General features: G+C 36.0%; 1 protein-coding gene across 8 annotated transcripts in view; it reads right to left on the bottom strand.

Annotated features, from left to right (window-relative positions):
- Positions 1–14805, bottom strand: part of WDR17 (WD repeat domain 17) — a 118250-nt gene that overhangs the window by 62369 nt on the left and 41076 nt on the right. For all 8 annotated transcript variants that reach the window (XR_013352617.1, XM_077848595.1, XM_077848593.1 and 5 more), the window contains 3 exons: positions 10311–10494; positions 6156–6386; positions 364–615 (listed from right to left, as the gene is read on the bottom strand). Coding sequence is in view for 7 of the 8 variants with exons in the window: in XM_077848595.1 (XP_077704721.1) it covers positions 364–615; positions 6156–6386; positions 10311–10494 (667 nt within the window). In the remaining variant the exon portion in view is untranslated. The remainder of the gene's footprint in view (positions 1–363; positions 616–6155; positions 6387–10310; positions 10495–14805) is intronic.

The raw sequence follows: 14805 nt of genomic DNA, 5'->3' as shown, positions 1-14805 counted from the left end.
ATTTGAGAGAGAGAGAGAGAGAGAGAGAAATCACAAGCAGGGACGGTGGCAGAGGCAGAGGGAGAAGCAGACGCCCCGTGGAGCAGGGAGCATCATGTGGGACTTGATCCTAGGACCCTGAGACCTGGACCCGAGCCGAAGGCAGACGCTTAACCAACTGAGCCACCCAGGCACTCCATTAATTTCATTTCTATTTGCACTATGTTAATGACATACAGTAAACTAGGCATTTACTATAACAAATGATAATACTGGGATATTAATACATTTTACACAAAAGTAACCAATAAAAGAGTAGAATTTCCCTGACTCACACAGAGAATACACATATATTTAAAACTCTGGGGAACAGGGTCAACTTACCCCCAGTTACAAACATCCCAGGAGCACTGGGAACCCAGGCTAAGCACTGAACAGAAGCTGCTGCACTGGGAAAATTAAACGTCGTTATGCAATAAAGGGATTCTGAATCTAGCAGGCGAATTCCAAAATGCAAATTAGCCACCAGGAGATAATCTGTGGACAGTGGGTCCCATTCCAGGGCTGTCACTGGATCCTCTTCGTCTGTCCCTTCAAGAGATTCAGGTCTCAGAACATGCTTCTGACTTTTATTACCTATTAAGACATAAAGAAAAAGATCTTAAACAAAACACTCAAAAGAAAAGCCACAACTGAGATGCTATTACTTTCCTCTCGGCACACCAGTGGCCTCTGAGAGTACGGGGACACAGATCTGGCATTTCTGTGCAGAGGTCATCATCAACACACGGGTGCAGGGGGACGAGAGGAAGGTCAGACTGAACTGCTGGATTTGGCAATCTCTAGTGCCCTGAATGTTCCTCCTATTTGTTACTGAAATCCCAAGGGAAAAGACAGATTAAACAACACCCATGATCTTGTCATCAACTGTGATTTCCAGTGAGTGATGGCAGTGCAGGCAAGGGAAGTGCTTACCAAAAGGAACACCCTGCTGTGATTAAAAGCACACATCTGCAGCCCACCGCCTGGGTGCAAAGCGTCCTTCCACCACCGACTGGCTCTGCTTTCCCAGACAAGACATGGAACCTCTGTGGGCTGCTCAGTGTTTTATTTGTATAATGGAGAACGTGACAGTACTTAGCTCGTGGAGTTTTGTACAAGATTAAGTGACTTAGTCACTCCAAGTGCTAAGAACAGTGGGGCCTGTTACAAGCAACATATCAATATTGACTGTCACCCCTTCCTCACGCATCACAGCAGGTGTCATAACCATAACTCACTCCTGACAACCAGTACAAATACGGCAGCCAGAAAAATAGGGACATAAAACATGCAGAATTAAATGAAGCAAAGGACTATCAAGCAATCCTCTTGTTTCTTCCAAATTTAGACATGAGTAGCAATGGGGTAAAAGTGCTTCTGCAGTTACCCCAGGAGGGGCTCCAATTAGGCGCCCCCCCCATCCCCTGCCCTGGTCCCCAGAGGAAAGGCAGCGAAACAAATGGTGTTTAGAGACCACAGTCTTCACAGAAAGACTCAACTCCTCCCAAGTATTACAAACGCTGTAAGAGGGATTTACTAAGCAATAACCCAACTGACAGATACCATAGCTCCTTCTGTAATATCACCATTACAGATGTTTTTTCAACATATCGGATTATAAAAGCAGAAAAGAATAAATCTCCGTGGATGTATAAGATATCTGTAAAATGAACTGAAAACCTCACAGTTTCTGGGTCGGGATGAAATTTGTCAGAATACATTACTCTTTATGATTTTTTTTTAAATATTTTATTTACTTGAGAGAGTGAGCGAGAGAGAGCACGAGTGTGGGGGAGAGGGGATGGAGGGAGAGGGAGAAACAGACTTCCTGCTGAGCAGGGAGCCCATGTGGGGCTCGATCCCAGGACCCTGGGATCATGACCTGAGCTAGAGGCAGCTGCTTAACCGCCTGAGCCACCCAGGCACCCCTATTCTTTATGATGATAACCTTGCATTTTATTTAGAATTTTTGCATATAAAATCATTGTAGGTACATGTGATGTTTCTTTTATTTGGCTTTATCAAGTTTTTGCAATCATCATCAAGAAAATTTTGCCTCTTCTTTCCCAAAATAAACATCTGCTAACCTGTTAGTTGATGTAACAAATAGTACTGAGTATTAATATAGCCAATCACGACAAGTCAGAAAGAGAGAGAGGGAGAGAGAGAGAGAAAAGATTAACCTACGCTGTACTAAAGCTATGTCTTAATGTTTAGGTATTTGCATGTGCCAGTTAATATCAATGGTTTATGAAAAATACTCCAACATCTGAAAAAATAAATAAAAACAAGTGACACAAATGTGGGGAAATATGCGATGCAAATTGCTATAATACCTAAATCATGTTGCCCGAAAGCCCCATACCTAGTCAAATGATTATGAATTATAGTCACTGTTTTCTATTCTAGTACCAACATTTTTCTTATAAAAATATAGAAAACTAGGGGCACGTGGGTGCCTCAGCGGTTGAGCATCTGTCTTTGGCTCAGGGCATGATCCTGGGGTCCTGGGATCAAGTCCCATATCAGACTCACCCCAGGGAGCCTGCTTCTTCCTCTGCCTGTGTCTCTGCCTCTTTCTGTCTCTCATGAATAAATAAAATCTTAAAAAAAAAAACCTAAATCTATAAAATTTTAGTCAGCCATAATAGTTGATAATACTTTCATTATTTTATATATTTATTTTGTTATTATTTATGTTCTATTTTATTATACAAATATCAGGGAACTTGTGTTGTCATATAGGGAAAGAAGCATTTGAGAAGGTAAGTCAATAAGAAGATAAGGCTGATAATTTCTATATAAAAAAAAAACACAAAAACTAGGGCAACGGCAAATTGGAGTTGAAGAACAAAATAATGAGGGAACATTATTATACTATACAGCTATATAGCTGTCGAATTCTGAGACCGGTGGCCAAAGAAAAGAGAAAAAAAAAATCATGTAAGGTAACAACTCATGGTGTCCATAAGATAAAAATAAAACAAAAAGACAAAAAAATATGCTCAGGAGAAGCACAGCTTTTCCCAGAACTGAGACGAGAAATACAGGTTTCTCAGGTGTTTTCAAAAAGGAACACAGTATTACATATGGACAATGTCATCAACATTTCTAAAATAAAACCATACAAACGTAATTAATGCACATCCTTGGAACAACACCAAAGTCAATTCAATGAAAACATTTCTATAATGAAGATAAAAAATTCTGACAACCTGGTTTGTCAAAACCATAACTTAAAATAGCTAAAGCAGTTTTCTAATATTTTTGGCCCTAGAATTCTCTGTTCATAGGTGAATTTTTACATGAAAATCCAGTATCTAATACAGAATAAAGTGGTGTTTTTCAGACCGAAAGGGAGAAGGTGGAAAAGCCAGCTGCATCACCTCTGTATTTCCTTCTTCTTCCAAGAGAGATGAAGATAGAACAACAGAGAGCATGAGGTCTTAGTGTCCTGCAGAAACCTCGAGAGCATAAATTCTATCTTGTTTCATAGAGACAATCTGTTGTGCCAATAAATCATTAAGAAGGTAAAAGTGACCACTCTTCAGGAAAATTAAAAAGCATAATAATACCAGTACTAATGCTATCATTCTCAAGGCTTCAAACTCGAAATATAGAATGTAACATCAGAATAAAAAAGTAGTATTTCCTTCATGACCTCTGAGCTCATGTATAAGCAAAAGGCAAACGCATGGCAGGCTTACTTATACCTTTGCTAATGTTTTGTACATATTCATTGTTAAACATCCTATGAAATAAATGAGGCCAAGAAGTCTGTATGGATAGGTTGAATTGTGTCCCCCCTCCCATCAAAAAAAAAAAAAAAAAAGATGTTGACGTCCTAACCTCCAAGGATCTGTGGATGTGACTTTATTTGGAAATGGGGTATTTGCAGATGATAAACTAAGATGGGGTCATTAGGGTGAACCGTAATCCAATATGACTGTGTCCTTATAAACAAGAGAAATTTGAACAGAGACTTGCATGCACACAGGGAGAATGCCGTGTGAAGACTGATGCTAAGCTGCAGCAAGCTAAGGAATGACCAGAAGCTAAGGGAGAGGTCTGGAGCAGAGGCTTCCCCGGTGCCTTCAGGACACCTTGATTTCTTATCTCTGGTCTCTAGAACTGTGCAACAAGGAATTTGTTGCTCTAAGCCATCCAGGGTATGGAACTTTATTTGGGCAGCCCTAGCGAATGAACACATGGTGGATCCAGAAAAATAAAACACTTGATGAATAGGTACAAATGCGCAAATTACTTCAATTAATAACTGGAAGATGAGTTATGGGAAAATGATGGCCTCTTCTGGAAGTCACAGGTCAGAATTTGAAATACCATACATTCCACCCTGACTTCAATTCACAAAAGGGAGATGCAAAGGGCAAAGGAGGTCTTTATGCCTTCCTATTCTTTTTATGTGAGAATAAGCATACGATGTCTCAGTGTTTTGCATCTTCGATACATAATGCAAGGTCTCAATGTCTTACTACTTAAAACCTTCAAAAATACCTAATTTTAAAAAGGCATTTTTATAATACCTTTTTATAAAGGTATTATATAATACTTTAAAAAATAATTAAAAATAATTTTTAAATGATTGTTCTTGCCTAATAACAATAATAAAGCAAGAAAAGAAAGCCCTAGTCATTGAAAAAGGAGATGGCCACAATGACAAATTATAAAATATGAATAATACCTCAAATGAAATTTGGACCAAACTAAGTACACACTCTAAAGTTCTCCTCTTTAGATAGAGCTCAGCAGCACACAGTTTTCTCAAAAAAAAAATCACAATCTTTATGAAATCTCTGGGCGCAGGCTGGTTGGGGGAGTAGTGGGGGAGTCCGTAACGAGATCTGGTTATAACTCCAGACCACAGAGAATCAAGAGGAGGACCCACAAACCACACTGTCATCTTGACTGTCTCTAAATTACCTCCCTGGGACTGAGAAGGCTGCCGCAGATCAAAGAGCCAAGGAGGGAAAGAAGTGGCATGGACCAGATCAAAATGACCAACTGTAAAATAGAATTTTCTTCCAATGAGAGGAACAGATAGGGTGGAAGTATCTAAGACAACAACAAATCCAAATGAAGCCAAAAAACATGCACAGATCCCTCCCCATTCCAACTTGAAACAAACAGATGAAACTCTCCCCAAGTTAAATTAGTATAACCAGAAGGAACAAGAGGGTATGTGCAAAGAGCAGAGGGGATGCGGGGAAGAAGTATATGTAGACTTGTTATCTTTCTTTAAAAATTAACAGGTCCTGTTTGAAATGTATTGAGAGAAAATGGCCCCAAAATATCAATGTTTTATATGTCATTTTTTTAATGTTAATAAATAACTATCTTAAAGATTATTTAAGAAATATTTATTCAAATTTTTGTGATTTCATCTGTTCAACTTCAATTTCTTTATTCTTCTATTTATTTCAGATAAATTGAATGTACTACATTTTGTGAAAGTAGTGTTCCTTATCCTAATCCATCTATCTATCTAGCAAGTCAGGAGTCACATTCATCAACAGACATGCCAGATGGCCAAGAACATGTTTCTCAGACAGTAGCCATTCTTCCTTATGCGTGGAGAACTGTTCAGGTAATTTTTAGATCTTTCTATTACATGTTTTATCATCGTTTAAATAAAAAAACAAACATAAATTAGTTTCTCAGACCCCTTTATTCAGCTAGATTAATTAGCTGATCGGGAGATCCAAAGATTTATTATTTCCTTTTATCTCCTTGCTAAGGAGCGACAACATCACAATGGCATTTTATAAGTAGGTGGGAAAATATTTTTGAGTCGTATTAGTAAGTCCTCATATTCTTCTGCTATATGTCCTTGTTCGTTCAGGCCATTTTCTTAGAAAATGTACAGAAATAAACTGACTTTAAAAAGTAAAAATACGGGGCAAATGACTGGATTTGGGTTAACTCAAAGTACAACCTGCACAGCTGAGTTAAGTATATTACAATAAAATTTACTTCATGTAAAAATTTACTTCAAAAATTTGCACAGCTAATATTTTAAAATTAAAATATTGTTAATTTTGGCCATATGCTGTGTAGGAAAGAAATTATATAAGGAAAGAAAAATAAACTTTAAGAGACTCTAATTAAATTCTTACCTGGTTGAAAAATTGATAGACTTCCATCAATATGACCAAATACAATTTTCCCCTTTATTTGGGTATGCCATCTGAATATACAGATATCAGACAAGAAGCTATGAGCCTCCTTGTGTACAGTCACTCCACTGTCTGGTCCTGAGATGGTCCAAACGAAGAGTGGGCCTCTGTGGGAAACAAATGCCACCACATCACCTACGTTCCAGCACCAGCTAAGAGAGGCAGGTATCCCTACAATAAATAAAACAGAGACACGTAACAGAGACACATGGAATTAGTTTGTGCCGTAAAATATTATTTCCACTGTACATTTCCAAAACAACTTAAAATATGAGAATAGGCTTGTTATTAAAAAAATTACCACCTTCTTAGTTGGGAGTTGGACTTCTAAAGTAACCCTAAAGACTATGGGCCACATACTAGGGTGCTTCCATAATGCAAGGAACAGTACCTACTTATGTTTAAAACTATTAATACCACAATGTGCTTCAAATATTCTGAAATTTATACAGATTTTTCTTTCAGAAACTATATATTAAAGCAATCGATTCTTTGAGTTTTTGTGTAGACTTGCTGTAGGCATTCTGGGTGTACAAGTTTATATGGGATATGATAGATACCTGATTTAAAGGATCTTAAATTTAGATATAAATGTAATATCTTGGGAAGATAAAGATTACATGTATGAAAAGTTACATGCTACTACAGGGATTTAATAACAAACGCCACAATCTATGTCTTTTAAGGATTTAGTTTCAAATCTTAGTGGTGCTTCAGATGAATTAAATAACTTTACCTCTTACGCCTCTGTCATCTCCTCTATAAAATGGATAGAACTCAAAATAGCTGAACACCTATTCTATGTGAATATTAGGAAAGGAAATATAATAATGTATGTAAAAGACGCTTTTAAACTATACTACAAAAGAAATACAAAAGTTAACTGTATTCTTACTATTACTGTGATAGAATAAATCATATATAAAATAAGGGTCACAGTAAATTTGTAACTCAAGACAGAGGTCATGATTCTCCCAACACAGATACTTTTAACAAATGCACATGGAATATGTACCTCGGATCATATGGAATTAGGGCCCAGGAATCTATTTGTAATAAGTTTCTTCCAATGATTCTGATGTGTAGAGAGGTTTGTGAACCGTTGGGCAACTGTCCTGGGAAAAATCTGGATTTGAGTTATATTCTGAGGGAGCAGTTATATTTAATGTATGGGATGAGTAGTATTTCCCAGGAGGAGAAAATGACATGAACAAAGACACAGAGTCAACTGTTGTTCATTGACAGTGAATTCAATTTGTGTCAACAGTCCTTCATGTTCCAAGAGGCAGAAACTGGAAGCCTAATGCCTAGTTCAGAGCCTGACATACAGTGGTAACACATACATATTTATACAAGGAATGAAAGAAAGAGTCCATGAATAAGGCCAATAAAAAGCTGATGTGGTTATAGGATACATGAACAGAAGAAGAATTTCCCATTAAGGGGTAAGATATTCTGAATGGGTCAAACCACCATGGCATACTTGAAGAAAGCCCCTCAAATGCTGGCTCTCTGCATATTTCCAGAAAGGCAGCAAGGAAAAGAAGGGACCAGAAATGTCAAAAAGTTAAAACAGAAAAGACGTCTATAGTGGCTTATTAATGTAAGTACTTCTAAGAGCTCTAAAAAATATCAGCTCATTTAATTCTTCCCAAAATATTCTGAGATAGGTAAGTAGTACTATAATCCAGCTAACAATGTTGTTTTTTTTTTCCCTGAAAGGATATTATTAAGTGTGAATTTTTCAAGTTGATGATAATTTTAACATTTTACATTTAAACAAACTAATACTTGTTTTCCTTTAAATGAATTATTATGGAAAACAGAATGATGAAATACAAAATACAGAAATAAATTCAAGTTCAACTGCTGTTATGTGTAAGTTCTAATACTGATTTTCAAAAAAAGGTGACTACAAATTTCCACTTTGCTTAAGCTGGATTCTCAAAAGAAGAAACAGAGTCTAAGACATTTCTTTTTTTTTTTTTTTTTTTTTTTTTAAATTTTATTTTATTTTATTTATTCATGATAGGCACACAGTGAGAGAGAGAGAGAGGCAGAGACCTAGGCAGAGGGAGAAGCCGGCTCCATGCACCGGGAGCCTGACGTGGGATTCGATCCCGGGTCTCCAGGATCGCGCCCTGGGCCAAAGGCAGGCGCTAAACCGCTGCGCCACCCAGGGATCCCGAGTCTAAGACATTTCAAAGGGAATTATTTACAATGAAAATCACCAAAATTTTCATAATATTCTTTTTGCAAATAAAATAAAGCATTCAATCTTCAAATTAAGGAGATATTTAGAAACAGCAAGAGGATTATTGTTAACTCTGAAAATTTTCAAAAGAAAATATGTAAGGAAAAGAAAAATATGTTAAAGTGACCAAAACTGTTACCACAATCATTTAAGAATTCTACAAATGCTAATGAAGGTCTTATTTAATTGTATGCTCAGTGGCAAAAGAAGGTATGGTACACACAGCTAATGAATAAAAAACTCTTCCATCATGAATAGAGGTGATGCATATAGTGCTTGATGACAAATCAGTGGATAAACTAAGTGATAATACAATAATATATTGGCTAATCTGTACCTGTGCATAACATTTAGAAAGTATTATTATGCAGTTATAGTCCAGTATGGATTTTGTGTGACCAACTGACATCATGTGGCATTTAAGGAGTATTTATTGTGTTTCTTAAAATTACTCTCACATAAACTGAATATAAAGTACCGAGAAAATGCACTATTGATCGATACAAACAATACTGGAAAAACCTGTAGGATTTGTGATTGGTAGAGAAACAAGTATTATCAGAAAAATATGAAAAATCTTGATTGAGGCGGTCAACTGCTGTTTATACATGATAAAGCTTTGCACCAAAAGTATTCTGGCTTTTTCTCATTGATGTATTGAAAACCTTAAGGAAAACTGTTACCATTCATGTAATTCATAGAAGCTCACTGAATACAGTTGACTTCAAAAAAATTTTTGCTCAGAGACTGGAACACACTATACACTATCTAATACTGAAGCTCAGGAATTGTTGCAGGTGAAAACGGTAAGCATGTTATATGAACTTGGGAATGAGATTCATAGTTTTCTAGTTTAAAAATTAACCTTGTTTGGCAAATACTTTTTTAAGATGAAAGTTGTGTAACAAAATTGGTTTATTTTACTGGTATTTTTAGCATTCCTAATGACCTAAATTTGAAAAGACAAAGAAAAAGAAATATACTATAAGTATGTTGGGCATATCCAAAGGTTCCAAAAGGCATCATTATCTTGGAAGCAAGATTCACATATAATTGCCTGTGAATTCTCAATATTGTTGCTACATACTGAAAAGAACATTTTTAAGAAACTGAGAAAAATACAGCTAGTGAGACTGCCACATCTCAGTTTTCTAACTCAAAGCTATAACCAGCAACTGTTAGAAAACAACTGCACAAAAAAAAAGAACTGCACATCAAAAACACATCCAGCCGTAGCTCTCAAAATCATAATTAATAACTGACACATCCGTCGTGCTCAAAAAGTGAATTATTGTGACATATGTGACAACAGAAAAATGATAACGTCATCATTATGGGGTAAGATGCTAACTAGAAAGAGTGCAATAATACTCAATTCACTAAGACCTACTTGGGTAAACTAGGACTTTCTATCTTGACACAGTGAAAAATAAAGGAAGAAACCAGCTCAGTTAGGCACAGGTAACATGCCTAACACTGTCCTTGTAGACCAATGAACAGGCTGATCAACTGTCCCATTAAGAAAATCTTACCCAGTATTATTTCTATACTTATTTTGGGAATTTTTGTTATATTTAAACATTAATGAAACCAATGAAACCATATGGTATTGACTATTTTTAAATGACTGGTGTATGAAGTATAAACATTTCACGAAATTCCGTTTCAGTTTCATACATATGTATGCACACAATGAGTCACAATGTGAAATGTATTTCATACATACGTTAGCACTGCAAAGTTTAAAAACCAGTACTTTAAAATCTGAGCTAATTTAATTATTTTGCTTACTAAAATAAAAATATTTCATTTAATAAAATAAACTCCAGTTATAAATATACCTTTTGTATTGTCGAGCTTAGCAATGACTTTTTGTTCTGCAACATTCCAAATGATCACTAAATTATCGGTACTGCCACTTGCAAACAGATCAGGGTTATGTGGACACCAAGAGATAGCTGTGATTGTTTTTTTATGTTCAGACATAATGGCATGAAGTTTGAATTCATTATAACGGTGATCCAACTAAAAAAAATATATAAACAAGACATTTCAGTGCTTTTTTTTGATAATACACTTTTTGTTAATAATCACACTATTTTTAAAAAGCTACATACATGAAAATTAGTACAACTAATAACATGATATGAACACATTTCAAGTCTTGGTCCACTTTCAAGTGTTAAACGTATTCAATGAATAGAAAGAAATCTTTTTTTAAAATTTTAATTCCAGTTAGCTAACATAGTGTTATACTAGAATCAGGTGTGAAATACAGTGATTCAACGCTGCCATTCATCACTGAGCGTTCATCACAAGTGTCCTCCTTAATCCTCATCACCTATTTCACATCCCCCCCAACTCCTCTCTCCTCCATCAGTTTATTCTCTAACATTAAGAGTCTGTTTCTTTCTTTTTGTAAGATTTTATTTATTTGAGAGAGAGCACAAGTAGAGGGGAGAGGCAAAGGGAAAGGGAGAAGCAGGCTCCCCTTTGGGCAGAGAGCCCAAAGCAGGAAGGGATCATGACTTGAGCCAAAGGCAGATGCTTAAGTAGCTGAGCCCCTCAGGCACTCGAGAGTCTATTTCTTGATTGGTCTCTCATTTTTTTTTTTCCCTTTGCTTGTTTTGGTTCTTAAATTCCACAAATGAGTGAAATCATGTGGTATTTGTCCTTATTTGATTAATTTATTTCGCTTAGCATTATACTCTCTAGCTCCATCCAGGTTGTTTGCAAATGGCAAGATTTCATTCTTTCTTATGGTTGAATAACATTCCATTGTGTGTGTGTGTGTGTGTGTGTGTGTGTGTGTGTGTATAGAATAGAATAGATTGAATAGAATAGAATATATATATATACATATATATATATTTTTTTTTTTTGCTTCTTTATCCTTTCATCAATCAATGGATACTTGGCTGCTTCTATATCTTGGCTATTATTAAGTAATGCTGTTGTAAACATAGGGGTGTATGTATTCCTTTGAAATCGCATCCTTGTGTTCTTTGGGTAAATACCCGTTACTGTGATTTCTGGATCATAGGGTAGTTCTATTTTTAACTTTTTGAGGAACCTCCATATTGTTTTCCCCAGTGGTTGCACCATTTGCATTCCCACCAACAGTGCATGACAGTGGCGTTTTCTCCACATCGTCACCAACATCTGTTGTTTCTTATGTTGTTGATTTTAGCCCTTCTGACAGGTGTGAGGTGATATTATAGTTTTGATTTGCATTTCCCTGATAAATAATGAGTAGAAAACAATAAGTTTAAAAAAAATAAGGGAGCAAAACAATAATTTTAAAACAAGTAAAAATAAATGTAAATTTATTTAAATATGCATAATAATTCAGAGCTTTATTATATTTTCTATACCTACGTCTGTGAGGAAAAAACCCTGGTTTTGGAATATTTTTTCTGTAATTTTTCCATTAGATTTAAATGAAGGAAAAAAATTAGGTTAAAAAATAAACTATTGGGGCTACACCAAGTTACAAAGCTTTTGCACAGTGAAGGAAATCATCACAAAATGAAAAGGCACCCTATGGAATGGGAGAAGATATTTGCAAATGGTATATCCAATAAGGAGTTATATCCAAAACATATAAGGAACTTCTAACACTGAACACCAAAAAAAACCCTAATAATGTTGTTAAAAATGGGCAGAGGACCTCCATAGATATTTTTCAAAGAAAATGACATACACATGGCCAAAAGATACATGAAAAGATGCTCAACATCACTCATCAGCCAGGAAATGCAAATCAAAACCACAATGAGATACCACCTTATACCCGTCAGAATGGCTAGCTTGGGTAGAGGCAGAAGGTATCTTGCTAAGTGAAATAAGTCAGACAAAGAACGAATGCTCTCCCCATCGATTAGCTCGTGGTTACTCATTCTTTCCTGTTCAGGTCTCAGTTCTAAGATTCCTCTTTACAAAGGTATTTTCTGACCAAAGTATCTAAATAAATTTATACACCCACACCCACCCCAAAACATAACTCTATCCTTTTTTTAAATTGGGACAATAATCGACATATTAGTTTCAGATACAGAACATAATGATTTGACATTTGCGTATACGGCTATATGATCATGTAAGTCTAGTTAACAATCACCACACGTAGCTATACTTTTTTTCTCGTGATGATAAATTTTAAGATCTACTCTCTGGGCAACTTTCAAATAAATAATACAGTGCTATTCACTACATTCAACATGCTGTACATTGCATCCTCATGACTTACTTAGTTTATAACTGGAAGTTTGTACCTTCTTACTACCTTCATCCATTCAGCCCCCACCCCATCCCCACCTCTGGCAACCACCCATCTATCCTGGGTATCTGTGAGTGTCTATGAGTTCATTTTGTTGGTTGTTGTTTTAGATTCCACATATAAGTGAGATCATAGGGGATCCCTGGGTGGCTCAGCGGTTTGGCGCCTGCCTCCAGCCCAGGGCGTGATCCCGGAGTCCAGGGATCGAGTCCCACGTCGGGCTCCCTGCATGGAGCCTGCTTCTCCCTCTGCCTGTGTCTCTGCCTCTCTCTCCCTCTCTCTGTGTATCTCATGAATAAATAAATAAAAAATCTAAAAAAATTTTAAAGAGAAGCCCATCTTTAAGTGAGATCATACAGTACTTGTCTTTCTCTGACATATTTTACTTAACATAATTCCCTCAAGGTCCACCCACATTATAGCAAACAGCAAAGTTTCCTTCCTTCTTTTTATGGCTAAATGGTATTCCATTGCATGTACATATGCACCACATTTTCTTTACCCATTCATCCATCAATGGACACTGGATTACTTCCAGGTCTCAGATATAGTGCAGTGAAAAAGATGCTGAAATGCATCTTTTCAAATTAGTGTTTTTACTTCCGCAAAAATAGAACTGCTAGATCATATGAGGGTTCTGTTTTTAATTTTTTGAGAAACCTCCATAGAGTTTTCCATAGTGGTTGCACCAATTTACATTCCCATCAACAGTGCACAAGGGTTCTCTCTTCTCCACATCCTCCCCAACATTCGTTATTCCTTGTCTTTCTGAAAACAGTCATCCTAACAGGTGTGAGGTGCTATCTCAGTGTGGTTTTGATTTGCACTTCCCTGGTGATGAGTGATGTGATTTCTTTTCATGCATCTGTTGGCCACCTGTATGTCTTCTTTGGAAAAATGTCTATTCACATCCTCTATTTTTTAATCAGATCATTTGTTTAATTTGCCATTGAGTCATATGGGTTCTTTATGTGCTTTGGATATTAATCCCTTATCAGATGTATGATATGCAAATATTTCCTCCCATTCAGTGGGCTGCCTTTGCATTTTGTGGATGACTTCCTTCGCTGTGCAAAAGGTTTCTAGTCTGATGAAGTCACACTTGTTTATGTTGCCTTTGTTTTTCGTGTCAGTGATTCTAACGTATTACCTGTTTTGTGTCCTTCATAGAACACTTTTTTCCTGCAACATTTACTTATTTATTTGCTTATTTTTTTTAGGATCACTTCCTGCCCCCTGTTCTTACTAAGAATATGAATTTGATGAGAAGAATCTGCCTGGTTTGTTCATTGTTGTATTTTTACTACCTAGAGATTCTTGGCCAATGGAAGAGATCCAGTTCATATTATGGAAAAAATGAGCCATTATGCTATTATTTATCATTTAAGCAACTTTCAACTTTTGCCATCACACATTATGCTGTAGTGAACATCTCTGTATATAAAACTTTGACTAATGAACTAATAATTTCCCTCAGTTTTCCCTTCTGTAATTTCTGTATCTATTACTACTTAAACTTTAGCTATTCCGAACAACTTCAGATGAAAATATTATTAAAGACAACCAAGTACCAGTGGAGTTTTCATCTTATTAGTATTGCAGTTATAATAATCTTAAGTTGGCCTGTTTATATAAGTACATTTTCTGTACATTTAGGGATAAGTTTGTACGTTTAGGGATAAGTTTGTACGTTTTAAGCTATTCAGTGATTTCAGTTATCTATGGTAAATAATGTGAATGTGTCTAATGCACATAATAGAAAAAACTACTATATAAGTTAGAAATTCAGTGGAAGAGTCTATAAATACAATAAAAACACAAGAAGCTCTGCGCACATCAATGACCGTCACTGGCCTTACTATACAAATTATCCAAGTAGTATGTTAAACACAATATATATAACTTACAGGGATTATTATATTTACAATTCAGTATGACAAGCCCATACCATTACACTGAATTGGACCACAAATTATTTTTAGAGTAGTTCACAATTCAATGGTCAAAGAAAAAATTCTTATGGCATTTACAAGTATCATTTAATATTTCAGACAGAT

This window comes from Canis aureus, chromosome 15, assembly GCF_053574225.1.
Source record: "Canis aureus isolate CA01 chromosome 15, VMU_Caureus_v.1.0, whole genome shotgun sequence".
Classification (NCBI taxonomy): Eukaryota; Metazoa; Chordata; class Mammalia; order Carnivora; family Canidae; genus Canis; species Canis aureus.
Note: the sequence above shows the minus strand (reverse complement) of the source record. Positions and strands in the feature narration are given on the sequence as shown.